Below are 26859 nucleotides of genomic sequence, written 5' to 3' on the forward strand. Positions count from 1 at the left end.
TACCCCTTCCCTCCCCCTCCCTCCGCCCCGCCCCTTCTCTCTCCCCTCCTTCTCCCTCCGCCCCTCCCACCCCTTATCTCTCCCTTCCTTCCTCCGCCCCGCCCTCGCCTTCTCTCGCCCCTCCCTCTCCCTCCGCTCCGCCCTTTCTCCCTCGGGGCTCAGTCGCCCGCGCTCTTTCTGCGCTCAGCCAGCGGCCCGCGGGCCGATGGTCATGGGCGGCCTCTTGGGGCGCGCGGCGCTGCCGGGGCTGCTGAGCAGCCCGCGGGCCCCGGGCCCGAGCCTGCTCGCACGCCCGAGCTCGGGTGAGTGGCCCGCGACCGGCGGAGGAGGGAAGCGGGCGGGGGGGCGTAGCCCGGCCTTTGTTGGCGCGCGTGCGACCCCGTGGCTGCCTGATTCTGTAGATGGCCTCGGGTTCTCGCCGGGCGGGCCGGGGGCGCCCTGCACGTCGTTCCCCACGTCTCACTGCCCCCCTCTCCGATCCGCCCACCGCCCCAGGTTGCTCGGGGGCAGGGGGCCCCTGAGGGCTCCAGAGCAGGAGGCCTGGTGGCCACAGTAGACAGTGGTGAGGGTCCCAGCGGACTGGGGCTGCTGCTGGTGGGGGGGGAACATTTGGAGCAGATGAACACTCCCCACGGGGCCGCCGCCCTCGGGGTGTTTTCTGCAGGCCTTAACTCCGTCTGGTCCATCTCCGTCTGGGGTCCTAGGGCCCGTATCTGTAGCTGGTTCTCGCCCTGACGGCGGCACACAGGGCGCTCCCTGAGAGCCAGTTGTCTTGGTGTTCCCAGCGCAGGAGGGAGTGAACTGCTATCTTCCGAGGGACAGGCCAGCTGGCAGCAGGCCAGGCTGCACGGAGAGCCCCTAGGCACTGGGCTTTAGGGGCACAAACCAGCCCCCGGGGGCTTCCTGCGCTGGGCTTCGTTCAGCCCTGAAGTGAGGTGGTGGGCGCCCACAGCCTGCTGTCCAGGCCCAGCGCATCTTTTTTTTTTTTTTTTTTAAGATTTTATTTATTTATTTGAGAGAGAGAATGAAAGAGAGAGAGAGAGAGAGCACATGAGAGGGGGGAGGGCCAGAGGGAGAAGCAGACTCCCTGCTGAGCAGGGAGCCCAATGCGGGACTCGATCCGGGGACTCCAGGATCATGACCTGAGCCGAAGGCAGTCGCTCAACCAACCGAGCCACCCAGGCGCCCCAGGCCCAGCGCATCTTATGGGGTTGGGAAAGGGCAGCTGCAGACACCCCCGGGGACACTGGCCTGCCCTGGCTCTATCATTTGTCTTCCAGTTCTGCTCTCCCCCTGAGCAGGACTTGGCAGGACATCCAGGGTGTAGGCTCCTCTCAAAAGCACGTTTGGCCCTGGACCCAGGGCTGAGGGTAGGTGTAACTCTGTGGCCTGGGGCTATAAGGGGTGATGGTGCCTCCTGTCTTGCTGGCAGTGTCCCCTAGAGGACAGAAGGAGTGGGCCAGGGCTCAGTCCTGTACTTGGGTCTGGAAGCCGCTTGCCTCGAGCAGCACAGAGCTCCTCTGGCCAAGGAGGTTTTAAGTGGAGGAGCCCTCTAGAGTCTCCCCACCTGCAGACAAGAGCCCCTCTACCGGGCTTCTCAGTCCCTAGCTCCCTTGTGTCCTGCTGTGTGTGGCCCACCTGGGGGGGGGGAGTGCACCGCACTACTCCCTAGCTCCCTGCTGTTCCTTCACCTCAGACCCACAAGATGAGCTTTGGGTCCTCCCTCATGGGGCAGGCTGGGAGTTCAGACGGCTAGGACAGGAGTGGAAAGCAGGGCCAACAACATGCTCTCTTTCCAGTGTGGCCTCTTTGGGCCTCTGTGTGGCCACTGAGCCCAGCTGTGCCTCCCCAGCTCTTGAAGATGCCTTCTCAGGGACATTGAATCCATCATGGGAGGAGCCATGGCCCCTCCCGACAGACTGGATGCACCAGGGGGCCCACTACCCTGTTGGTCCCTGAAAGGCAGAGTCATGCTGGGCCTTTGTTGGCTGTGGACCCTGCACTTCTCCCCTCCACGGCTGCTCTGGTGACCCCTGGGCTGTGGCAGGGGCATCCAGGTTCAGGGAGACGTGAAAGGGCGAGGCACCTGATTCCCCTTCTTCTAAAGGAGGGTCCTCCTGGACCCGGGAGCGGACCCTGGTTGCAGTGAAGCCAGATGGGGTGCAGCGGCGGCTTGTTGGGGATGTGATCCAGCGCTTTGAGAGGAGGGGCTTCAAGCTGGTGGGGATGAAGATGCTGCAGGTACCTGGGCTCTCGACCCGTGGGTGTCCTTGAAGGGACTGGGGGTGGGGGGCTTCTCATGGACCTCAGCCCTTCATATCTCAACCCTGTATCAGGAGGAGTATCCTGGTGTTGGCAGTAGAAGGAGGGGTGGGGAGGTATCAGCTGGTGTGCGAGCCCATGTAGGTGTTACTTGCCAAGTGCCCTGAGGTCAGGACAACATGATCACTGCCCCAGTGTCCAGTGGCTCCAGGGGCTCCTCTCACCCCTTGCCCCAATGCCACCCAGGCGCCAGAGAGAGTCCTTGCTGAGCACTACCATGACCTGCAGAGGAAGCCCTTCTACCCAGCCCTCATCAGCTACATGACCTCCGGCCCCGTGGTGGCCATGGTACGGCAGGCAGGGGCGGTGGAAAGGGTGGAGGGCCCCGGGCTGAGCCCAGAGCTGCTGAGTCCTTGGTGATCCCCACCTCTCCCAACCTCTTTTATCTCTGTGCTGCAGGTCTGGGAAGGCCCCAACGTGGTCTGCTCCTCAAGGGCCATGGTAGGACACACCAACTCAGCTGAGGCTGCCCCTGGCACCATCAGGGGGGACTTCAGCGTCCACATCAGCAGGTCTGGGGGCCCTGACACACTCAAGCCACTGGAGCTGATGGGCCAGCTCATTAGGGTTGAGGAAGGTCTGAGTGTGGGGTGGTAGGCTGCTCCTAAGGCAGACCCATGGGACCTGGGCATCTCGCTGGGCCACAGTAAAGCCACAAGAGATTTTCCATGCTGGGATGTCACACACAGGAGGTGATAAAGCATTCTCTATGCATTGTGTGTGTACTCTTCCATCATTTCCTATTACCTGACTCTGTCTTGCCAGACACCCTGAGGGGTTGGCATGGGACAATTGGTGGGAACATGAGGCTCCCAGAAATGGTCTGGGTTGGTCATGAGGTTGTGGGTAAGAGGCCAAGATCAGGCTGGAACCAGTCTTCCAGTCCTGTTCTTGCTTTCTCCTCTGCTCAATGCCGGGCTTGCTCTTCTTGACGGTGGGGGATTAGCAGATAGTTCCCGGGACCCCCAAGGTGCACACTGAAGTCTGTGCCTTACCTTTGCTGCCTATCATTTGGCACAGGAACATCATCCATGCCAGCGACTCCGTGGAGGGGGCCCAGAGGGAGATCCAGCTATGGTTTCAGAGCAGTGAGCTGGTAGACTGGGCAGACGAAGGCCACCAGAGAAGCATCTACCCACCCTGAGCACTCAGGCTGCCCTCAGCCACCCCAGCAGCCACCCAGGATCAACTACCTCTGTCGTCCAGAACTTGAGCCCACACCCATGGTCTGCCCTTCTGTCCCAGACCACCTCTCTGTCTACCTTCTGCCCCACCCCAGCCCAGAGGGGTTGAGCAACCAACTTTATGTGCCTTTCAGTATCCTAAGCCAGTAAGAAATCGGACCAAATCCTTTCTGTACCAAAGTGCCAGATAACCTTTGCGGCCTCTCCAAAAGTGTGTAGTGTAACCTCCCTTCCCCCAAAGGGGGGTGGGACATTAAAATTTGCTGTGTTGTGTAGGGGGGTGGATCGTTTATTACAGTTTCTGCCATCTCTGAGGTAGGACTTTATGCAAAGTTGTAAGAGTTTGAGAGTAGAAATAAAGCTTACTCTCACACACCAGTAGGGGATCAATAACTTTGTTGAATGTATCAGACAGGCAGTGGTCCAAAGACCTACAGCCCAAAACGTGGGAGAATCCAAGCTGAGTCCTGGAGCTGGTGCTGCTTCAGCCCCCATTCATCTGATCATGCTGCATGAGGAGCTGCCTGCCTTGGGCAGGACTTGAGAGTGGCAAAAAGGGGTGATTATGGGGCCTGCTAAAACCACCCCTGGGGTAGAAGGCCTTTCATGGCCTCATATGGTGGAGACTGACTGGAGCTGCCTGTGTCTACTTGTTTTCACGTTGGCACTATACACATCACACCTCACCCCAGTCCTCAGATGTGTCCCTGGTCACTTGTCACGGGTACTGTACATTGCATATCATGACACCTGCTGCAGCCGCCTTGGTCCTCACTTACTCTACTTTTTGACATCTTTAAGATTGTTTATTTATTTATTTGACGGAGAGATAGTGAGAGCAGGAACACAAGCAGGTGGAGTGGGAGAGGGAGAAGCAGGCTTCCTGCTGAGCAGTGAGCCCGATGCAGGGCTCCATCCCAGGACCGTGGGATCATGACCTGAGCCGAAGGCAGACGCTTAACAACTGAGCCACCCAGGTGCCACCTTTTTGACATCTTTATAAATGATGCCCTGATCCTGGATTCACAGCACCTGTTGCTACATGTGCCTCCACGTGATGGCACCGATGAAGTGCCCTGACTTTCTTAATCGGTCATCAAACAGGTCATTTTAGGAATTGGCACTGGGGTTGGCCGCGTGAGGGGAAAGCTTTTCTTAGGGAACCACCTCTCCCGCCTCAAGAGCCTGCGCGCGCCGCGACCGAACTCCAGTCCCAGGAGGCGGCGCGGCAGCGGTGAACAGAAAATCCTAGGAGGAGCTAGGGCCGCTATGGGCGTGGCTAGCAGGCGGTGGGCCGCTGTGGGAGGAGCGTCACTGGAGGAACTGGAGGGGGCTGTGGGCGGGGCGTCCAGGGAAGAACTAGAGGCAGCTGTGGGCGGGGTTCGTGGGGCGGTCGGGTGCCGTGGGCGGGGCGTCCTGGGAGGGACCAAGAGGAAGCTGTGGGCGGGGCTAGCGGGGCGTCCTGGGCGGAACAGGAGACCGCTGTGGGCAGGGCGTGATGGGAGGAACAGGAGGCGGGTGTGGGCGGGGCTAGCGGGGTGACCTGGGAGGAACCAGGAGACCTCTGTGGGCGGGGCGTGCTGGGAGGAACCAGGAGACCGCTGTGGGCGGGGCTGGCGGGGCGTCCTGGGCGGAAGAGGAGGTGGCTGTGGGCGGGGCTAGTGGGGCGCTCGGACGCCGGGGATCTGCCGGCTGGATCTCGGTCCTCGCCAGTTGTAGGGCGCTGACGGCTTGAGAGCGCGGCTGGTCTCGGAGGCCCCGCTGCTGCCGGATCCGGGCAGGTTCCTACTGTCCTCGCCGCCCCCGGCCCGCACCGAGAGCCATGGCCCAGCCGCCGCCCGACGTCAGTGAGGACGAGTGTCTCCCTGAGTACCGCCATCTCTTCTGCCCCGACCTGCTCTGGTGAGGGCCGAGTTGGGGGCTCCCGAGGCGGGGGCTGCTGCCTCTGCAGAAGTGGCTCGGGAACTGCGGTTTTACTGGGATGTGTGCGGACCCCGTGCCTGGCGGCCGGACCGTCTAGATATCTAGGTAGTCCTGGGGACGCAAGCGCTCTGGTATTTTAACCTTTGCACTGTTGGGAGCACGTTTTGTCTTGGTCAGTGGGGGCGGGTGTTCCCAGGGGTAGTCCTGGGAGGGTGGGAGTGAGGGGCAGGTGGAGGAAGGCTTGTATGTTTTGAGAACCTTTCTCACCTAATTGATAACCTCATTATTGTTTCCAAGTAGGCTCCATGCCCAACGTGGGGCTTGAACTCATGACCCTGAGATCCAAAGTCTCAGGATCTATTGACTTAGCCACTCAGGCGCCCCTTAACTGATAACTTTCTGAATAGAGCTTTTTAGGTTGAAATAATTTTTCATGAAGACCCAGAAAGCCTAGGAATGCAGGCTTTAAAACGCAGCGTTTCATTTTCTTACAAAAGTCATCATGTTTTCTTGTCAACAATTCAGATCTGATAGAAGTGCCCAGTGAACGGGGTCAAAGTCTTCAGAGAACCACTGGCTTCCCCCCACCCCTAAGTCAACAGGGATCTCTCCCTCTCCTTTTCTTTAAATTTCAAGACTTTTATTCTGACTGTTCCTTTTTAAGTATTTTAAAATAAAATTTATCTTTTTAAAATTTAAATTCAATTAACAAATAGTGTGTTAATAGTTTCAGAGGTAGAGGTCACTGAGTCATCAGTTCATATTAACACCCAGTGCTCCTTACATCATGTGCCCTCCCCAATGTCTGTCACCCAGTTACCCCATCCCTCCACTCCCCTTCCCTCCAGCAACCCTCAGCTTGTTTCCTAGAGTTAAGAGTCTCTCATGGGTTGTCTCCCTCTCTGATTTTGTCTTGTTTTATTTTTCCTTCCCTTCCCCTATGATCTGTTTTGTTTTTAAATTCCACCTATCAGATCATATGGTAATTGTCTTTCTCTGATTGGCTTATTATGCTTAGCATAATGCCCTCTAGTTCCATCCATGTCGTTGCAAATGGCAAGATTTCATTTTTTTTACATTATTAAATATATATATACATTTTAAGATTTATTTTATTTATTTTTATTTATTTTTAAAGATTTTATTTATTTGACAGGGGAGAGACACAGCGAGAGAGGGAACACAAGCAGGGGGAGTGGGAAAGGGAGAAGCAGGCTGCCCGCAGAGCAGGGATCCCAATGTGGGGCTCGATCCCACGACCCTGGGATCATGACCTGAGCCAAAGGCAGATGCTTAACGACTGAGCCACCCAGGCGCCCCTATTTTATTTTTTTAAATATTTTATTTATTTATTTGACAGAGAGAGACACAGTGAGAGAGGGAACACAAGCAGGGGGAGTGGGAGAGGGAGAAGCAGGCCTCCCGCCGAGCAGTGAGCCCAATGTGGGGCTTGATCCCATGACCCTGGGATCATGACCTGAGCCGAAGGCAGACGCTTAACGACTGAGCCACCCAGGCGCCCCAAGATTTATTTATTTTAGAGAGAGAAAGAGAGAAAGACATGCACGCCTGTGTGCATACATGAGCAGGGAGGCAGGCAGAAGGAGAGGGAGAGAATCTCAAGCAGACTCCCCGCTGACAACCCTGAGATCATGACCTGAGCCAAAATCAAGAGTCAGATGCTTAACTGACTGAGCTACCCAGGCACCCCATATATTTAAAACCACTGGGCTCTTTCCATAGTTTGGCTATTGTGGACATTGCTGCTATGAACATTGGGGTGCATGTGCACCTTTGGATCACTACTTTTTTTTTTTTTTTTGAAGATTTTCTTTATTTGACAGAGAGACAGAGAGGGAATACAAGCAGGGCGAGTGGGAGAGGGAGAAGCAGGCTCCCCACTGAGCAAGGAGTTCAACACAGGGCTCGATGCCAGGGCCCTGGGATCATGACCTGAGCCGAAGGCAGATGCTTAACCGACTGAACCACCCAGGCGCCCCTCGTGAGAAATGCTTGTATTGCTATTTAATTCCCTCTTAGGACGCCTTTTCTGCATCCCAAAGGTTTTGAACAGTTGTGTTTTATTTTCACTTGTTTCTATGATTTTTTCAAATTCTTCCTTAATTTCCTGGTTGACCCATTCATTCTTTAGTAGGGTGCTCTTTAACCTCCATGTATTTGAGTTCTTTCCATATTTTCTCTTGTAATTGAGTTCAAGTTTCAAAGCATTGTGGTCTGAAAATATGTGGGGAATGATCCCAGTCTTTTGGTACCCATTGAGGCCTGATTTGTGACCCAGTATGTGACCTGTTCTGTAGACTGTTCCATGTGCACTCAAGAAGAATGTCGATTCAAAGCCTTTATTTCCTTGTTGCTCTTTTGCTTAGATGATCTGTCCATTACAGTGAGTGGAGTGTTAAAGTCCCCTACTATTATTATTTATTTATTTATTTTTTAGATTTTATTTATTTGTGAGAGAGAATGAGAGACAGAGAGCATGAGAGGGAAGAGGGTCAGAAGGAGAAGCAGACTCCCTGCTGAGCAGGGAGCCCAATGTGGGACTCGATCCCGGGACTCCAGGATCACGACCTGAGCCGAAGGCAGTCGCTTAACCAACTGAGCCACCCAGGCGCCCCTAGTCCCCTACTATTATTGTATTAGTACCAGTGTGTTTCTTTAATGTCGTTACTAATTGGCTTATATAATTGGCTGTTTCTATGTTAGGGGCATAAATATTTACAATTGTTTCTCGTTGGATAGACCTTTTAATTATGATACAGTGTCCTTCCTCATCTCCTTAAAGTCTTTGACTTAAAATCTAATTTGTCTGATATAAGGATTGCTATTCCAGCTTTCTTTCTTTTTTTTTTAAGATTTTCTTTATTTGTCAGAGAGAGAGAGCATGTGCTCTCTCGAGAGCAAGCAGCAGACAGAGGGAGAAGCAGGCTCCCCACCAAGCAAGGAGCCAGATGCGGGGCTCGATCCCAGGATCATGACCTGCGCCAAAGGCAGACACTTAACCATCTGAGCCACCCAGGCATCCCAACCCCAGCTTTCTTTTATGTCCATTAGCATGATAGTTCTCCACCCCCTCACTTTCAATCTGGAGATGACTTGGGTTTAAAATGAGTCTCTTGTAAGCAGCATATCCATGGGTCTTGTTTTTTTATCCAGTCTGGTCCCCCGTGTTTTTTGGTTGGGGCATTTAGCCCATTTATATTCAGGGTAACTATTGAAGGATATTAATTTAGTGCCATTGTGTTACCTGTAAAGTCACTGTTCTGTAGATTGTCTCTGTTCCTTTCTGGTCTGTGTTGATTTTGGGCTCTCCCTTCGCTTAAAGGATCCCCTTTAATATTTCTTGCAGGGCTGGTTTAGTGATCACAAATTCTTTTAGTTTCTGTTTGTTTTGGAAGCTTTTTATCGCTCCTTCTATTTTGAATGACATCCTTGCTGGATCAAGTGTTCTTGGCTACGTATTTTTCTCATTTAGCGCCCTGAATATATCATGCCAGTCCTTTCTGGCCTGCCAGGTCTCTGTGGATAGGTCTGCTGCCAATCTAATGTTTCTACCCTTATAGGTTATGGATCTCTTGTCCCAAGCTGCTTCCAGGATTTTCTCTTTGTCTCTGAGATTTGCAAGCTTCACTATTATATGTCGGGGTGTTGACCTGTTTTTATTGATTTTGAGGAGGGTTCTCTGTGCCTTCTGGACTTGATCCTTCCCCAGATTAGGGAAGTTCTCAGCTATTATTTGCTCCCATATACCTTCTGCCCCTCTCTCTTTCTTCTTCTTCTGGGATCCCAATTATTCTAAGATTGTTTCACTTTATGGTATCCCTTATCTCTCAGATTCTCCCCTCGTGATCCAGTAGTTGTTTATCTCTTTCTCAGTTTCTTTATTCCCCATCATTTTGTCTTGTCACTAATTCTGTCTTTTGCCTCATCTATCCTAGCAGTTAGAGCCTCCATTTTTGGTTGCATCTCGTTAATAGCCTTTTTTGATTTTGACTTGTTTGGATTTTAGCTCTTTTATTTCTCCAGAAAGGGATTCTCTAGTGTCTTCTATGCTTTTTTCAAGCCTAGGTAGTATCTTTATAATTGTCATTCTGAACTCTCGTTCTGACATCTTACTTATGTCCATATTGATTAGATCCCTGGCAGTGAGCACTGCCTCTTGTTCTCTTTTTTGAGGTGAGTTTTTCCATCTTGTCTTTCTGTCCAGAGAATAATAGATGAAAGAGAGAACAAAATACTAAAATGGCAACAACGACCCCAGAGAACTATGCACTAAATAAATCAGAAGAGACCCAAAACTGAGAAAAAAAAAAAAGAATGAGAGAGAGAATATCATCAGACAGGTGAACAGAACAGAGCAATACACTGGACCCTGTGTGTATTTTGGTCTATTTGTTAGAAACTAGGGACCTATCTCTTTAAAGTGCCTCCTGTTTTCTTAGGGACAAAGTGGCCTTCATCCCAGGTGGCGGCTCTGGGATTGGGTTCCGGATTGCTGAGATTTTTATGCGGTGAGCACTGCCCTGGGTACTCTGTGCACTCCCACCCCCTGAAACTCGCCCCACCTTGCATGGACCCTGTTGGATCCCTGGGCAAGAGGCTGGTGGGTGGTAGGAACTCCTCTAGGCAACAGGCCACCGGAGAGCATCTGAAAGGCATCATATGCTTTCCTGGAGGAGGCAGGACTCTAGGTCTCCTCCTAGAGATTAGTTGAGACTGTGGCTCTGGCCTCAGCACCCCCGTTTGTACAAAGAGGAAGGGTTCAACAGGTTGAGGTAACTCTACTGCCAAGCTCCCTAGGGTCTTGCCAAGCCAGGGTCAGGGTGAGCCAAGTTGACCCCAGCAGTGTGCAGAGCACAGTGTCTCTTGAGACACAAGATCTGTGACCTTATGTCCAGGTCAACTGCTTGTGACCCCCACTGAGGAAAGGGCCAGAGTTAGGCTGGGGTTGGGGGAAAGAGGAAGCCTGTTGATATCCTATCGAACCCTTCCCAGTTTTCTCCAGGCCCCCACTTTTCTTTTCTTTTTTTTTTTTTAAGATTTTATTTTATTTATTTATTTGAGAGAGCACAAGAGGAGGTAGGGTCAGAAGGAGAAGCAGACTCCCTGCCCAGCCAGGAGCCCGATGCAGGACTTGATCCCGGGACTCTGGGATCATGACCTGAGCCAAAGGCAGTCGCTTAACCGACTGAGCCACCCAGGTGCCCTGGGCCCCCACTTTTCATACCAGAGAGGTAGGTCTCACTAGATGAGATTTGGGGATTCATCCATTCCAGGTGAATTCATTTTCCAAGCTGGTGGCTGTGTGCATGTTGCTTCTCTGAGCATGGCCAGCTGTGCTGAGGGTCATTTTGAGGATTAGGTGGGACCTTCTTAGCAGGTGGTAGATACTGTTGTTACTGTGAGGCCGAGTTTGTGAGGCAGGGCAGGCACCCTGGCCGCAGAATGGGCCCTCCCTGTTCTTCACTCCAACCTCATAGGGAGAGGCCAGGGGGACCCAGCAGGCCCCATGCAGATGCCTGGGCTGTGCGTCTGAGGCTCCAGCTGCTTCAGTGCTGTGCACATGGTGTTTGGGGCGGGGCCCACAGCTCTAGTGGCTGGGATACCCTGTGCCAGAGAGACCCAGACAGGACACCCCCGGGTGAGCACCAACAGTGCCACTCTGCTTTGCTCAGGCTCCTGTGTTCTTTGCAAGCTGTGCCTTTGGACACAGCCTAAGAGACCCTTGGGGGAAAGGAGCTGTGCCTAGAGCGGGCAGGAGGCCACCTGGGGGTGCCCCTGGCACCATGCCACCCTCACACCTGCACTCTGGCTTTGCAGGCACGGCTGCCACACAGTCATCGCCAGCAGAAGCCTTCTTAGAGTGTCAAAGGTGAGGGGGTCTTTCCTGTGTCCACCCCATCCATGGGTGGCTCTGGGGGGTCCTGAGGCTCGGAAGATGGTGACACCAAAACCTGCCCCTCTCCCAAATGTGGAGCTTCAGTGCAAGTGGCCTCCCAAGGATATCCCAGGCTTCTTCCAAAGTCTCATTATTGTGAGGAGGCTCTCACGTTGGGTGGGACTATGGCCCCAAGAGAGATCCCGGCTCATAAGGATTTTGAGGGTGGTTTGCATGTCCCATCCACCTGGGAGGAGACTCTCACCACTGCCCCCAGCTGGTCTCTGGGCAGGGACTGGAAGTCAGCTGGAGCTGCCGTTGACCCATGGCCAGGGACCATGGCCTGGAGGGTAATGTGGAAGGAGGATCCGGGGGCGAGGGGAAGAGAGTGTCACCTAGGGCTGCGGCACAGCATGGAGTGGCCACTTACCAGCTGTGCCTTCCAGAGTGGGGTCCAGCGTCACCTGGACACATCACCCTCGTCAGGTCCGGAAGCCACAGGGCTGCTGGCCACCTCTCTTCCTGTCTGGCTTCCAGGCTGCGGGAAAGCTGACTGCCGCCACTGGCCGGCGGTGCCTCCCTTTATCTCTGGATGTTCGGGCTCTCCCAGCCGTCGCAGCTGCCGTGGACCAGGCGCTGAAGGAGTTTGGGAAAATCGACATTCTTGTTAACTGTGAGTGGCTGATGAGTGAGGCCCAGGGGCTTCTGATGGGTCGGCCTCAGAACTCCCGTCCTGGGCCCCAGGCTCCATCTGGGTCAGTGCAGTCATGGCTCAAGTGGACATCCTGGAACTCCGCCTACTCAGAGTCAGGGTACTCTGATGTCCCAAAATTCTCCCCTTAAAAGAAAAAAAAGGAATAGACTTAATTTTTTTAGTAGAGTTTTAGATTTACAGAGTAATTGAGCCGCTAGTACCTAGAATTCCGTGTATCCACACACACAGTGCCCCCTGGTGTGGACAGCTTGTATTTGTAGGAGTTGATGAACCAGTATGGTCCATGCTGTTAACCTCAGTCTGCGGTGTACATCAGGTTCACTCTTTGCTGAAATTTCCTTTTAAAAACACAGGCTGTATTGATTTCCTGCAGCTAACAAGGTACCACGAGCTGAGTAGCTTAAAACAATAGAAATATGTTCTCTCATACTTGTGGAGGTCACAAATCCCAAACCACGGTGGGGTCACCCTCCCACGGGTCCAAGGGAGGATCTGTTCCAGGCCTTTCTCTCAGCTTCTGGTGTTGCTGGCAATCCTTGGTGCTCCTTGGCTTGGGGCGGGATCACTCCAGTCTCTGCATGGCCTCCCCCATGTGTCTCTGTGTCTTTTCTCCTTTTCTTAGGAGGACACCAGTCCTTGGATTTAGGCCCCCCTAATCCCGGGGAACCTCATCTTAATTCAATTGCATTGCAAAGATCCTATTTCCAAATAAGGTCACATTCACAGGTACCAGGGATTAGGACTTTAGCATGTCTTTATAAATTATTATTATTATTTGAAGATTTTATTTATTTGAGAGAGAGAGAGAGAGAGCATGAGCAGGGGGAGGAGCTGAGGGATAGGGAGAAGCAGACTCTTCACCCCTATTATTATTATTATTATTATTTTAGATGTGGGGAGGAGAGAGAGTCTTAGGCAGGCTCCATGCTCAGTGCAGAGCCCGACCCAGGGCTCAATCTCACAACCTTGAGACCATGATCTGACCTGAAATTAAGAGTCAGATGTTTAACAGACTGAGCCACCCAGGCGCCCCTTCAGCATATGTTTTTGAGGGACATAATTCAACCCATGATATCCATCCTGCCCTATCATTCAAGCATTTACCCAAGTGCTTGGGCCCCTTCCCTGTCCAGCCTGGACCACCCTGAGGGTCCATGTGTCCTAAGTGCCTGGGGCTCCAGCACCAGCCATTGTCTTCTTGCACACTGCAGGTGCAGCTGGAAACTTCCTGTGCCCTGCCAGCACATTGTCCTTCAATGCCTTTAAGACCGTGATGGACATCGACACCTTGGGCACCTTCAACACATCTCGTGTGCTTTATGAAAAGTTCTTCAGGGTGAGTGTTCTTTCTACCTGGGAGACGTCTCCTCTGGCCACCCACTCACTACACTCCCCCGTGTGTTACAGGACCATGGAGGGGTGATCGTGAACATCACCGCGACCCTGGGTACCCGGGGGCAGGTGCTTCAAGTGCATGCAGGCTCTGCCAAAGCAGCTGTGGGTATGGGCACCCCCTCTGGTCTGCCTGCCTGGGCTCCCTTTAGGTCCCTCTCCTGCCTGTCCGTGGAAGCCAGCAGTGTCCTAGTGAAGTTAAGCCCAGTGGTGGGCAGTGGAGAGGCCTGGCCCTGAGCCCCGACTCACACCCGAGCCACCCCAGAAAGCAGAGTAGCCCTGCACCCCCCTCATGCCTGCCTGCCTTCTCTGCAGATGCAATGACACGGCACTTGGCTGTGGAGTGGGGTCCCCAGAACATCCGTGTCAACAGCCTCGCGCCTGGCCCCATCAGTGGCACAGAGGGGTTCCGGCGGCTGGGTAAGCCTCTTGGGGAACCCCGTGCCCCACAGTGCCTCCATGGGACCCTCTCCCACCTGGCTGGGACAGGCCGAGGAGAAGGACCACTTCCTCATGGCTCCCAGGGCTGGCAAAGAGGCTGTCTCCAAGCCAAGTCTTGGCCATTCTTGGGGAGCGCACCTGTGATAGACTAATGGTTGGCCAGACGTGGACAGCAGCTCCTTGGAAGTAGAGGCCGCAGAGCTGCCGGCCTTGACACATGAGCCAGACACAAAGGGGGGCACCCATGAACGCCTCCACAACCTTGACGGGGTGCGTGCCAGAGCCCTGTGTTGGCTCTGCGGCCGTGGCCATACCTTGCTGTTCCTGCCTTGCTGGGATGTGCCAACAGTGCCCCCCAGTATTCCTGGATGTGGTTTAGGGAGAGCTGGGCAGAGGAGAGTGGAGGGCCCTCGTCCTAGGGCTCACGGGGCTGAGCCTCCTTCTGCCCTTCCAGGTGGCCCCCAGGCCAGTGCCGGCACTAAGACTCTGGCCATCCCCCTGCAGAGGCTGGGCAACAAGACAGAGGTCGCCCACAGCGCACTATACCTGGCCAGCCCTTTGGCATCCTACGTGACGGGTGCCGTGCTGGTGGTTGACGGTGGGGCATGGCTGACATTCCCCAATGACATCAGGTTGCTGGACAATTTCGCATCCTTCTCTGCGAAGCTCTAGGTGATGTGTCGCTCTCACCTTCTGGGGGTCACCTCTGTCCTTGGGCCCCTTCCTGAAACCCCCATCCAGGGGGCTGATGTTGACTGTTTTGGGCCCTGATGTGTCTCCCCTGAATCCCTTGGGTGTATTTTTAGACATGTTTTGGGCACTTTTGGGTTTTGACTACCCCAACATACCAAACCATATTAGGGCAGGGCTGAGGAGGAGTCTTCTTGAGCAGATGGGTGGTGCTGGGAGGGGGCCCAGCCCAATGTAGCTGCCCCGCAGACCTCAGGGCCTCCCTGTAAATCAGGACCCGCAGCAGCTGGGAACCCCTGTCTTTGGGAGCTCCACTGGGTGTCCTCTCTGGAGGCCTGAGGGCCTGCTGGGCCCATGGGGGTAGGGCGAGGGTGCCATTGCTCTCTGCCTTCCACTTTTCTCCCACTGATTCTGGTGCTGGGGCCAGCCTGTGAGGGCTGCACACCCTACTTCTCTGAGCAGCAGATTCCTCTGAAGAAGGCGGAGGAGGTGTTGGGCCTCTGAGCTCCTCTGACCCCCAGACCTCTTGGGTCCCCATTGCGGGCCAGTGGCAGAAACACTCTAGGGCCATGGCTGGCTCCCATCCTGTCTCTGAGGGGTGGGTGTGGTGGAGGGACACTCCAGGAGCTCACAGCATATGGTCACACCAGGAAGCCATGGTGGGAGCAGGTTTCCCTGGAGCAGGTGGGTTTGTTTGTGGACACAGGTGATGCCGAGAAGCCCCTCTTCTGAAGCCCTCTGTGGTTTGGTTGTAGGCTGACTTGTCTCAGTGCCCGTGGGATGTGGGCAGCTGGACAGCGGGAGGGTGTGGGCCCCAGGCTGGCCCCCCAGTCACTGGGATGAGGAATGCTCATCTTGGGGAGCTCTGGGAGATTGCGGAAGGGGCTGACCCGGAGATGCACAAGGCCTGGCTGCCTGCTGATCTGGGCACTGACCTGCAGCTTTCTTCCTACCCTAGACTGGCCACTCAGGGGTGCTGCCCAGGGGATGTGCAGGAGGCAGAAGCTGGTGCCCCTCGGCCTTCCCCTGTGACCTTGGCATCTGCCGGAATTTCTGACAGGCACAGGACGGCTAAAGCAAAGGAGCCATTCTGAAGGGAAGCTGGTCCACAGTCCCCCTGGGACTCCTCCTACAGTGCTCCTCCCACGACTGCCTCCCACCACAAACTGGACAGTCTCAGCAGCATCTAAACCAGAGACTGGCCCCTCCTCTGGGAACTGTGCTGTGTCCACATTCCCTCCCCATGGCCCCGTCTCCCGTGCTCAGGTGGGAGTGACCGGGCAGTGAGGCCATCTGCTCACCTGGTTGTCTGCCAGGGGGACTGTAACATTCTGGAGCTCCCTCAGGAGTTGACCTGGGGTCTGCGGCTGTCCCCCCTGTCTGCCCTGTCTTGTCCTGGCCTGGGAGGCCTTTGTTGTCCTCCTGCCTGTGTCCCCTGGGTGCCCTGAGGTGGCCCCACTGCCTGGCTGCAGAAACCGGGGCATCTCAGGCTCCCTGTCTTCCCTTCCTGGCTCTTCCACTTGGGGATCTTACTCCACAAGGGAAAGCCAGACCAGAGAGGCTAGAGAAGCAGGTTTGATCCCTCCCAGCCCAGGCCTGGGGTCCTGGATCTCCTCACCAGAGTGTTGGGCTGCAGATGGGATCCCCTGGCCGGGGGACATCCATCCCTCTCAGCCATTGGTGACATGGACCGGGTTGTCTTCCACCTGCCCTGGAGTCTGTCCTTTGCTGGGACATTCCCATGGACTTAGTCCTGCGTCATTCCAGGCCTGACTTTCTAGGCCCTCCACCTGGCACACAGCCCTCTCCTCCCTGTCTGTACCACCGGTTGGCATAAGCATAGGTCCTAGCATTTTGCCAATAAATGCATTTCCCTAAAAAATATTCTTTTTACTATGAGACAATTTACTGGACTTTGCAAAAGTTTGTAGAAGGAAAAGGAAGACACTTGAATCACCAGTGTGTTGCAGTCATTTCAAGGTGGGGATGTTTCCTTTCTGTCTTTTTTCTGCGAGGAGTTTAGAAACCTCTTCCCACCTGGTACTTGAGGCCCCCATCCTCGGCCAGGTGGAGCCCACCCTGAGGCAAGGGGAGGCCGTCTGCTTCCGTGGTGGGAGGGTCTGTGCTCAGACCAGCCAGGTCCCCGAGGGGGCTACGTTACCCACAAGGTTCCGGTCTGCTCCCAGGTTGCTGTGGTCGTGATTAGAGGATGGAGCTTGAGCCCCTGCCCCAGATGCCACGTTCACATGTCCCTTGTCCCAGTCCCTTCATTCTATGAAGAGACCCTCCCTGCCTTCGAGAGTGCACGGGGGGAACCAGGGCAGCCGAGAAGCCACCTGGCGGAGGGGGTCCCTGCACTTGCTATTTAAAGGTGCTTCATGGGGCACCTGCGTGGTTCAGTCAGTTGAGCGTCCAACTCTTGATCTCAGCTCGGGTCTTGATCTCAGGGTCGTGAGTTTAAGTCCCACATGGGGCTCCATGCCGGGCGTGGAGCCTACTAAAAAAAAAAAATGATAATAAATAAAGTAAAGGTGCTTCTTGTCGTGGAGAGCAGCATGTGGTGGCATCAAGTCCAGCAGCAAGGAGACAGATGGGTCCTTCTCACGCTGCTGGGTGGGAGTAGTTACTGGGGAGGGTAGCCAGTGAGGGACAGGCTGTCCTCAGAGCCGCCAGTCTGAGCTGCCGCCTCTCCCTGAAGAAGGCCCTGGGGGCTGCCAGAGGTAGGGTGACAGCCAGGCTCTGCTGCTTTTGAAGCTTGGGTGGCACAGTTGAGGTAAAAACACTGCCCCAGGGGGTCTGGTTAAGAAAGGCTGCCTGCTGGGACTGCGCGGTGACTTCGTGCTGGGAGGACCGAGTCTGGAAAGCAGGTTGTAGGAGCGGGCCTTCGATTCCGGCCTCAGTCAGCTTCTCCAGAGAAACAACCAATAGGGTAGAGACAGATCTGAGGTTTGTTTTAGGGATTGGCTCACGGGACTGGAGTGCGTGACGTCCCACGATCTCCGTCTGCAAGCTGGAGACCCAGGAAAGCCAGTGGTGTCCGATGGTCTGAGAAACAGGTGCTCTGGCAAGAAAAGATGGACCTCCCCGCTCAAGCAGAGAGAGGGGGAGTCGTCCTTCCTCTGCCTTTGCATTCTCCTGGGGCCATCAGTGGATTGCATTGGTGATGCTGCCACGTTGCTGATGGCAGACAGTCTTGCCTCGGTCTACCAAATCACATGCCAGTCTCTTCCAGGAATACCCAGAAATAATGGCTTGAATGCGGTGGCCCGTTGGCTGCGACATAGGCCCTGTCTGTTCGGCTTTCTGCACCAGCCCAGGCTGTCCCTCAGGTCTAGGGTGGCTACTGGGGGCTCCTCGGTCACAGGCACACGCACCCTGTGCCTGGAGGTGAGGCTGCTGGTGAGGGGACCGGCAGGGGTGCGGGTGGTCCCGGTGGCGGCCCTCTGGCCCCGTGGCGATCGGCAGAGACCTCGCTTCTCCCCTTTGGCACAGGCCATCTCTGAATTCCCTGAGGGAATGCCAGGTCCTCTGAAAGGGTGATTGTGTACATGTGAACCCTAGTCAGAGTTTCCTGAAACCTTCGCTGCCGAAGCCGGTCCACAGGCCTGCCAACTCCGAGCTCCCCCTTCAACAGGTGACGGTGCTCTGCTTTGGTCCCTTCGAAGCCATGGAGAAACGTGAGCCAGAGCAGAGGGCTGCCAGCCTCTCCACCAGTGTCTCGGGCGGATACACTGTTGGAAAAGCACTTCAGGCCTCATCTGCTAAAAGACTAAATGAGCAACTCCCAGCTCCTTCTTCGCTCTGGTGTCGTGAGCCACATGGGTTATTCCCGAGACGTCAGCATGACGCGGTGCACAGCTGCGTGTTTGCCTTTGTATATACAGAAAGCAAAGGAAACCTTAAAATTGTCTGAAATAAGGAGTGCTAATTTGGGGGAGTTTCTCTCTGCTTACTCCTCCTGTTGTCATGGTAACTCGGTAAAATTCAACTGCACCTTGCATGTGTTAGCTTTGTCCTTTGTGGCACCTCGGAAAGGCCCGGAGGTCAGGCCCAAGCACTAATGCTGGTTTCCCAAATGCCAGACTTGTGCTGCGCCTGCTGTCCCCGTGTCCATCTCTGGTCACTCTGGGTCGTTCACCTTGTCCCCCCCACCCCCCATCTTCCTCTCCCCTTTCTTTCCTGCCCTGTGCACTGTGGCATCTGCCAGAGCTAGGCCACCCCAATGGGGCATAAAAGATTTAAGAGGCTGAGGGGAGACCTCGCTCACACACTATCCAGCACCAAGTGCACACCGAGCACCTGTTTTTGCCCAGCACCCTGGCTGAGGACTGACATGTGAGCACAACTGACTAACTTCCAGTCTTCTACCTCGGCATCTGTACGATGGGCTCTCTGAGTAAAGGAGGAAGAGTGAGAAGATGAATCCTGAGAATCTGCACAATTTGAGGCTCAGCAGGGATGGGACAGCTGGGTGGCTGAGTCGTTAAGCATCTGCGTTCGGCTTAGGTCATGACCCCAGGGTCCTGGGATCCAGTCCCACATCAGGCTCCCTGCTCAGCGGGGACTCTGTTTTTCTCCCTCTCCCTCTGCCGCTGCTCATGCTCTCTCTCTCTCATAAATACATAAAATCTTTTTTTTTTTTTTTAATTTATCTGAGAGAGAAAGAAAGAGCACGGGTAGGGGGAGCAGCAGAGGGAGAGGGAGAAGCAGACTCCCCGCCGAGCAGGGAACCCGATGCGGGGCTCGATCCCAGGACCCCGGGACCACGACCCGAGCCGAAGGCAGACACTTAACCGACTGAGCCACCCAGGCACCCCTATAAATACATAAAATCTTAAAAAAAAAAAAAATTGAGGCTCAGCAGATGTTCCTCTCTCCTCTGTCCTTCACATCATTTTGTCCTTACCCTATGGATTTGAGCAAGCCTGCCGCCCAGTGGTCAAGCCCCCACCCTGTGCTGCATGTCCAGCTGAGGGTTTTGCTCATTCCTGGCTCTGCACAGAGACCCAGTCATGCTGCACCTAGGCAGCAGTGTCCTCTTGAGCAGGGCAGATGGGCTCTCTGGGGTCAGGGTTTCCCAGGTGGGGCTATGGGCCCCCTCGGGATACTTAGCCCAGTTTGTGTTGGATGCATGCAGCAGGACTCTACTCTGACTGTTCAGACCCAAAGAGAGGGAACGTATGAGAATGCTCCTGGGCCCCTTCACTGGCTCCAAAGGTAGGGTGCACTGGAGCTTGGGGCCCCAGGGCTCTAAGGCCCAGGAGTGAGCATCCCTTCCTTCTCACACCTCTACCTGTCCCTGTGAACCTGCACCTTCCCCTCACTGCACCTCAGCTCTCTCTCTGACCAGGTCCCAGCCACTGTGTATACAAGCTGTAGCCCAACCCCTGCAGAGAAAGCCAGCGTTCTTTCTGTCAGACTCGCATCCAAAGTTCTGAGGAAAGGTACACATTCACTCCATTTGGATCCGGAGTCCAGCTCTTATTCAGTAAACCGTGGCCAAAGGTTGATCACATCATATGAACATGACAACTCCCATTACAGCCGTGGGCTTGGAGAGGGGCTGCTTCTAGAAAATGTGTGTTAGCAGACCATCCCATGTGGATCCTGACTTACACCAAACAAACTCACTAAAGTCCAATGTGTAGCCCACCATGCTGATAACGTGTGTGTGTGCACACGTACTCTTCCAGTGACAGGTGAGTCTTAGGTCCCCTCTCTGGTGACGCCCAAAGGTCAGTTGGAAGATGATAGAGGCTGCCTACTCCGGTCCTCTGTCTACGTTCTCCCCTCGTATCTTGGGACCAGGGCTCTGTCCAACTCAGCCCTTCTGTCCTGGGGACCGTGGTGGAGACGGAATCTTCCCCTGGACTTCCCTTTTCCTCGCTCCTTCTAACTTGGCGCTTTGGTGAAACAGCCCCACACCGACAGGGAATTGATGGATTTCATATTTATCCCTGGATTCTGGTGCAGGTCTCTGGGAGTGGACCCATATAACCTTGCCAACGGGTAGAGGATTCTAGAACTCTTCATTCATGTATTTTGATTATCTCTTGCATTATTTCTTCAGGTAACAAATGTAATCAGTATGGATTTCACTAACTGAACTCGCAGAGGATAACTTTACTGTCAAGTCTTGGAGTTTGAGGGGCACCTCGCACATCTATATTTCAGAGCATCTCAAGGAAACAGTACCTGACAGGTGTCTTTTTTTTTTTTTTTTCAAGATTTTGTTTATTCATTTGAGAGAGAGAGCACAAGTGAGGGGAGGGGCAAAGGGAGAGGGACAAGCAGACTCCCCACTGAACGCGGAGCCCAACATACTGGGCTTGATCCCAGAACCCCGAGATCATGACTGGAGCGGAAACCAAGAGTCGGACACTGAACCAACTGAGCCCGGCAGGAGCCCCCTGACAGGTGTCTTGTGAAGGCTGAGAAGTGTCCATTGGAAATACACAGAATTATGTAATGAGCACTGGGTATTATATAAGACTGATGAATCACTGACCTCCACCTCTGAAACCAATAATACATTATATGTTAATTAATTGAATTTAAATAAAATAAAACAAGCAAAAAATACACAAAACTAACTCTGAACTCCTCCACCACCACATGTAATTTCGGCAATTTTTACACAATGGGAGAAGAATGATGGGAATTAGATGTTCACATCTTTGGAAAGTATGACCTGAGGCCAAAAAAAGGACGTTCTGAATCCCACACAAACCTCTCCCCGCTGGCTCCTCACGCCCATTCCCCGGCCAAGATCTTGGCCTTGGGGGAGAGGGCTACAAAGTGCTCTGGGCGGGGGCCCACTGGAAGGCCTGTCTGTCATCACAGGAAGATGGGGGCCGGTGCCAGGAACTTCAGAGTGAAATGTTTAGAGAAGAAAATCATCCAAACCTCAGCTGAGTCAGGAGGAATTACATTGTGCTTTACAAACTAATGTTCTATTTTTACTCTAAGAAATGTACTTTACTAAATTTGAAGGTGACAAAAAAAATCCTTCCCCACTGAATAAAATACCAGTAAACACGAGTGTGGCTCTGTGCTCTCAACTGCTGGAGGCTATTGGCGAGAATGTGATCTAGACTGAAAATTGGCTTCCCTCTAAGTTTACTTACTGAACACAAAATGTTAATCTAGTTTTCAAAATTGTAAATTAAAAATACGTGTCCTGGGGCGCCTGGGTGGCCCAGTCGTTTGAGCGTCCGACTCTTGATTCTGGCTTGGGTCACGATCTCAGGGTCGTGGGATCGAGCCCCGTGTTGGGCTCCGTGCTCAGCAGGGAGTCTGCTTGTCCCTCTCCCTCTGCCCCTCCCCCTGCTCATGCCCCACTCTCTCTCAAATAAATAAATCTTTAAAAAATTATTTGGCCCATAGTTTTGGTTTATAGCTTGATTGAGGTGTAATTGACATACACTGAATTGCACTCATGTGAAGTGTATAGTTTGAGGAGTTGTGACCTATGTCTAGAACCATGAAAATACCACCACAATCACCCTGCAAAAGTTCCCTCCCACCCTTTGTTAAACCCCTCACCTCCGCCTAACCCCTTGTCCCCAAGTGACCTAGCCACAATGACAGCTTAGGGCCTGGGAGGGCAGGGCAGGGTGAGACCAGCCGGGGGCTGGCGGGGGTGGGGGGTGGCCTATGTGGGAGAAGAGGCTCCAGGAGGAGGAGGGGTACCAACACCGGGTTGAGGGTGGGGACAGTAGGAAGAGGCACCGGGCCCTCTGCTGGGTTGGGACCCCTTTTTCTGGAGTGCCAAGTGTAAGCCGTTTGGTGGTCCTGCTCCTTCCTCACCCTGGCCCTTCTTCACCCAGAATAGAGCTCAGCCTCTCTCCTCTGTCCATTTCCAGGCCACCTTCACAGCCTTCCTGGGGAACCAGCTGCCCCACAGTGCCCTGCACAGGGCTCCCACTTGACCACTGGCTGGCTCCAGTCTGGACTTTGAGCTCTGGGGTGCAGGGCTGGCTCTGAGCACAGATGTATAGCCCAGCATGGCCCCTAGTGCTCACTATAGGGAAGGACCTGCCACAAACACTTCTGGAACCATCCCCATGGGAGGGGGATTTCTCCACTCCCCAGGAATCTGCTTCCCAATTCTCTGATCTGGGTTCTCATCATCATTCCACTTTTTAAAAAATAATTAATTAATTAGAGAGAGAGAGCACGTGCTTATGTACATGGACCCTCAGCTGTATTAGTAATGTGAATCCCCATACTCTGCTGGTATCAGACTTGATTTTTACTCTGATTGGTGTCAAATGGTATCTTTACTCATTCCCTTGATTACCATTGGGGTTGAGCATCTTTTCTTATGTGCATGTAGCCACTTGAGTTTTCTGTTCCAGAACTGCTTATTGTTATTTATCGCTCATTTTTCTACTGAGTTGCTGTTTTGGTTTTTGAGGAATACTTTGCATATTCTGGAAATGAATACTTTTGTCAGTTACATCTGTTCTAAATGTCTCTTTCAAGTTGCTATGGACTGAATTGTGCCCCCCCCATTCATTATTTGAATCCCTAACCCCCAGGCAGGGAGAAGATATTTGCAATATTAAAAACTAATTTTAGGGATGCCTGGGTGGCTCAATTGGTAAAGTGTCTGCCTTCGGCTCAGGTCATGATCTCAGGGTCCTGGGATTGAGCCCCGCATCCGGCTCCCTGCTCAGTGGGGAGTCTGCTTCTCCCTCTCCCTCTGCCGCTCCCCCTGCTTGTGCTCTCTCTCTCTGTCAAATAAATAAATAAAACCTTAAAAAAAAAACCCTAATTTTATCTAAAGAAAAAGTCAGAGAATCCAATAGAAAAACAAGCAAGTGCTATGACTAGGCAGTTCACGGATTTAGGGTCCCAGTTGGTCAATAAATACGATAAGAAACACTCAACCACACTAATAGTTAAGTTCAAATAAGACAAGATGCCATTTTATTTATTTATTTGAGAGAGAGAGAGTGAGCACATGAGTGGGGCAGGGGTGCACAGGGAGAGGAGAGAGAAAATCCCAAGCAGACTCCCCGGTGAGTGTGGAGCCCAATATGAGACTTGATCCCAGGAACCTGAGATCATGATATGAGCCAAGATCGAGAGTTGGATGCTTAACTGACTGAGCCACCCAGGCCCCAAGATTAATTTTAAATTCATAGGACTAGCATGGATAGGGGAAATCATCTGTAATGTCTACTATAATTTTGGTATATTTCCTTCAGGTTTTTAAGAACATGCATTAAAAAAGTAGATTTGTGGGGTGCCTGGCTGGCTCAGTCAGAGGAGTATGTGACTCTTGATCTCATGGGCATGAGTTTGAGCCCCATGTTGGGTGTAGAGATTACTTAAAAATAAAATTTTTTTTTTTTTTTAGATTTGTGATCAAATTGAACCTTGCCTGTCACCCGCCCCCTCCTGCTGTCCATGGCCAGATCTCATCTAGGTGATGAAGGAGCCCTACCCCAGAAGAGACAAGCTTACCTTCCAAGTGAGATTTCTTTTTTTTTTTTTAAAGATTTTTTTATTTATTCATTCGAGACACAGAAATAGAGAGAGAGAGAGAGAGAGAATATGAGCAGGGGGAGAAGCAGAGCCGGGGGTGGGGGGAAAGCAGGCCCCCTGCTGAGCAGGAAGCCCAATGTGGGGCTCCATCCCAAGACCCTGGGATCATGACCTAAGCTGAAGGCAGACGCTTAACCATCTGAGCCACCCAGGCGCCCCATCTTTTTTTTTTTTTTAAGATTTTATTTATTTATTTGACAGAGAGAGACACAGCAAGAGAGGGAACACAAGCAGAGGGAGTGGGAGAGGGAGAAGCAGGCTTCCCGCAGAGCAGGGAGCCCAATGTGGGGCTGGATCCCAGGACCCTGGGTTCATGACCTGAGCCGAAGGCAGATGACGCTTAACAACTGAGCCACCCAGGCACCCCGCAAGTGAGGTTTCTTAACCCCTTTCTCTCAGCTCCCCTGAGAGGTGCGACAGGGCTGTGCCAGGACTCTGCTGAATCATCTTGCTGGATTGATTGATTGATTGATTGCTGGTCTTCATCTTCCCATCTCTCCCTACAAAAAAAGGTCAACAAGGAAGAGAGGTCAAGGAAATCCACCTGCTTGGAGAGTTGCAAAGATAAGTGGTTATCCAAGTACTTTTCAAAAGGAGAGTCACGGAGGTGTTCATAGACATTCACCCAGACTCCAAATCCAACAGTTGTGAGCTGAACCCCACCCTCCCTTCCTCTTCTATGTAACGGTTACCAGGTTGAATTAAAATGTGTATAGTGGGGTGGCTGGGTGGCACAGTTGGCTAAGCATCTGACTCTTGGTTTCGGCTCCTTTGGTGATCTCAGGGTCATGGGATCGAGCTCATGTGTTGGGCTCCGCAGTCAGTGTGGAGTCTGCTTAAAGATTCTCTCCCTCTCCCTCTGCACCCCCCTTTCTCTCTCTAAAATAAATAAATAAATCTTCAAAACGTGTGCATAGGGTAGGTGTGGAGGAACACATGCAAGTACTGCTTCTACCCAGCTAATTCATTTCATCTGGAATGCTACACACCAAACATGTCCACAGGCCATAGAGGGGATGCTAGAAGACATTGGAATGACTGACCAGGAACTTATCAAGTTTTGTTTTTTTTTTAAGTTACATCTGCACACAACATGGGGCTCAAACTCATGGCCCCAAGATCAAGTGTCAGATGCTCTACTGACTGAGCCAGCCAGGCACCCATAGACTTGTCACTTTGAATGTTTCATGAACAGAGTGTGTTGCACCGCTCCAAGCAGGAAGGTGTATGCCTTCCATGCTGGGGTTCTGTTTGGGCATATCAGCCCACCAGAGAATGCAGAGTTTCCCGGTGTTCGCATAGCAGCCCCGGGACTCCTGTCGTCTTTACTTCGCCCACATTAACACTCCTATTTAGCAAGGTTGACACGTCACTATAACCACCTCTGAAAATTATGTCTGGCCAAATGCATCAGCTAGATTTCAGATTCTTGCCAAAACTGGAGATGGTGTTTTTTTTTCTTTGAACATAGTATCTTCCTCATGAAAGCATACAGCTCCCACAAGGAATCGATAAATTTGGGGAGGAGAATCCCTTGCCTCTATGTTCCCATTGCCAACCTTACAAAATCTGGTCCTGCATGCCCTGGGATTTTGTCATAGGGGATGACTCAGTTAATTACCACTCTTTCTCACTGTACACTTGGAAACAGAGGTTCAGTTTCCTTTGGTTCTTGCCAAAGCTGCTTATGAAACATATCTGGTGCTGGTGCCCACGTCCTATAAAAATACCGGTTCATACTTTCCCCTGACACATTTCATTACGGGCTAAATTTAGCACCTCGCCTGGAGCGCAGCAGCTCACCTGCTCCTAACTAGCATGTCTCCACTTTCATGCCGGCTCAGGGTGCCCGCGTATCTGTCTGGCGCCCTTGTGTCCCCACTGATCATGGTGACATCTAGAGAAACATATCAGTTGTCAAAGACAGACACGGTGTTTGGGACTGGCGATTCACATTGGATCTTCTATGGAAAAAAGCCTTTGTCATAGGCTTAAAGAAGGGCTTCAACACGCGTTGCTTCGGTTACAGGTGAGAGGGACCGCATTCTCAGGGCCGTCCCACACTCGGGTCTGCCGCTGCCTCTGCCCACCTCTGTCCCAGCGCGGGGAAATCCCTGGACCTCCCTGCGCGGCTGGCGTCCCCCGGCCCCCACCCCCGGCTGTGCCTAGCGCCACGTGCACTTCTCCCCGTCCCAGGAGGATCGTGTTCCTCGCTTATCAGTTTGCGAGAGCGCTCCACGCAGGCAGGACCCAGCCCCCCTGCGACAGGTGCCTATTTCGGTGGTATCTCACTCGTGCCTCCGCGCTGCTTGTCCACTACCGTGCGGTGCTCGGGGCGGCCGTTCTTCGCGCCTCAGCGGTGATGAGACAGCGCCGCCTGCGGCCCTGAGTCCCGGTCCGGACCAGCCCCGCGGACCAGTGGGAGAAACCCCACGGCCCACGATGCCCTCAACCGCGGCCGCCCGCCTTTGAGGCAGGCCGGCGAGGGGCGGGGCCGGGCGGCGCCGCGACGCGCTGACGTCAGGACCGACGAAAGGCGGGGCCCGAGCGGCGGCGGTGGCGGCGGCGGCGGCTGTGGCGGCGTTGTTCGCTCGGGTACCGCGGGCATCTCAGCCTCGTCTTTGGCGGCCTCCTCGGCGTCCTCCTCAGAGGCCTCCGCGGCGCCTGCCCCCTCGGCCGCCCGCCGCCGCCGCCGCCGCCTCGGCGCCCTCCCGCGCCCGCCGCGCCGCCGCCATGGTGAG

At 53.5% G+C, this 26859-nt stretch overlaps 2 protein-coding genes and 1 long non-coding RNA gene across 5 annotated transcripts; 2 read left to right on the forward strand and 1 right to left on the reverse strand.

Moving 5' to 3' along the window:
- The first annotated feature begins 131 nt into the window (after window positions 1–131).
- On the forward strand, window positions 132–3884 carry NME4 (NME/NM23 nucleoside diphosphate kinase 4). The gene is made up of 5 exons (XM_035021807.1): window positions 132–302; window positions 2108–2241; window positions 2509–2610; window positions 2722–2834; window positions 3343–3884. Exons 1-5 carry the CDS (start codon window positions 206–208, stop codon window positions 3464–3466), a joined length of 570 nt encoding a protein of 189 aa, XP_034877698.1. The 5' UTR covers window positions 132–205; the 3' UTR covers window positions 3467–3884.
- Window positions 3885–5152: 1268 nt separating this feature from the next.
- Window positions 5153–16862, forward strand: DECR2 (2,4-dienoyl-CoA reductase 2). 3 transcript variants are annotated; one of them, XM_035021809.1, is made up of 9 exons: window positions 5153–5408; window positions 9890–9958; window positions 11268–11319; window positions 11863–11998; window positions 13252–13376; window positions 13448–13541; window positions 13748–13852; window positions 14328–14545; window positions 15624–16862. In XM_035021809.1, exons 1-8 carry the CDS (start codon window positions 5329–5331, stop codon window positions 14543–14545), a joined length of 879 nt encoding a protein of 292 aa, XP_034877700.1. In that variant the 5' UTR covers window positions 5153–5328; the 3' UTR covers window positions 15624–16862. The 3 variants fall into 3 exon arrangements, with proteins under 3 accessions (XP_034877700.1, XP_034877699.1, XP_034877701.1); XM_035021808.1 differs by having other exon boundaries at window positions 5155–5408; window positions 15522–16861; XM_035021810.1 differs by lacking the exon at window positions 5153–5408 and adding an exon at window positions 5454–5534 and having other exon boundaries at window positions 15522–16861.
- Window positions 16863–24414: 7552 nt separating this feature from the next.
- Window positions 24415–26621, reverse strand: LOC118021657. The gene is made up of 3 exons (XR_004682248.1): window positions 26411–26621; window positions 25922–26015; window positions 24415–24618 (listed from the first exon to the last, which is right to left on the reverse strand). It is a non-coding gene; the product is annotated as an uncharacterized LOC118021657 (long non-coding RNA).
- Window positions 26622–26859: the final 238 nt, after the last annotated feature.

The sequence above is a fragment of the Mirounga leonina genome, unplaced genomic scaffold (assembly GCF_011800145.1).
Source record: "Mirounga leonina isolate KUSES-001 unplaced genomic scaffold, KU_Mleo_1.0 Mir_175, whole genome shotgun sequence".
NCBI classification, from domain to species: domain Eukaryota; kingdom Metazoa; phylum Chordata; class Mammalia; order Carnivora; family Phocidae; genus Mirounga; species Mirounga leonina.

Bases quoted from the DNA above. Each gene is read 5' to 3' on its own strand.
- NME4 (XM_035021807.1), top strand. From the start codon at position 206: ATGGTCATGGGCGGCCTCTTGGGGCGCGCGGCGCTGCCGGGGCTGCTG. The intron at 303-2,107 runs GTGAGTGGCCCG...CTTCTTCTAAAG, and splicing joins GCTCGCACGCCCGAGCTCGG to GAGGGTCCTCCTGGACCCGG. The intron at 2,242-2,508 runs GTACCTGGGCTC...AATGCCACCCAG, and splicing joins TGGGGATGAAGATGCTGCAG to GCGCCAGAGAGAGTCCTTGC.
- DECR2 (XM_035021809.1), top strand. From the start codon at position 5,329: ATGGCCCAGCCGCCGCCCGACGTCAGTGAGGACGAGTGTCTCCCTGAG. The intron at 5,409-9,889 runs GTGAGGGCCGAG...CTGTTTTCTTAG, and splicing joins TTCTGCCCCGACCTGCTCTG to GGACAAAGTGGCCTTCATCC. The intron at 13,377-13,447 runs GTGAGTGTTCTT...CGTGTGTTACAG, and splicing joins TTTATGAAAAGTTCTTCAGG to GACCATGGAGGGGTGATCGT.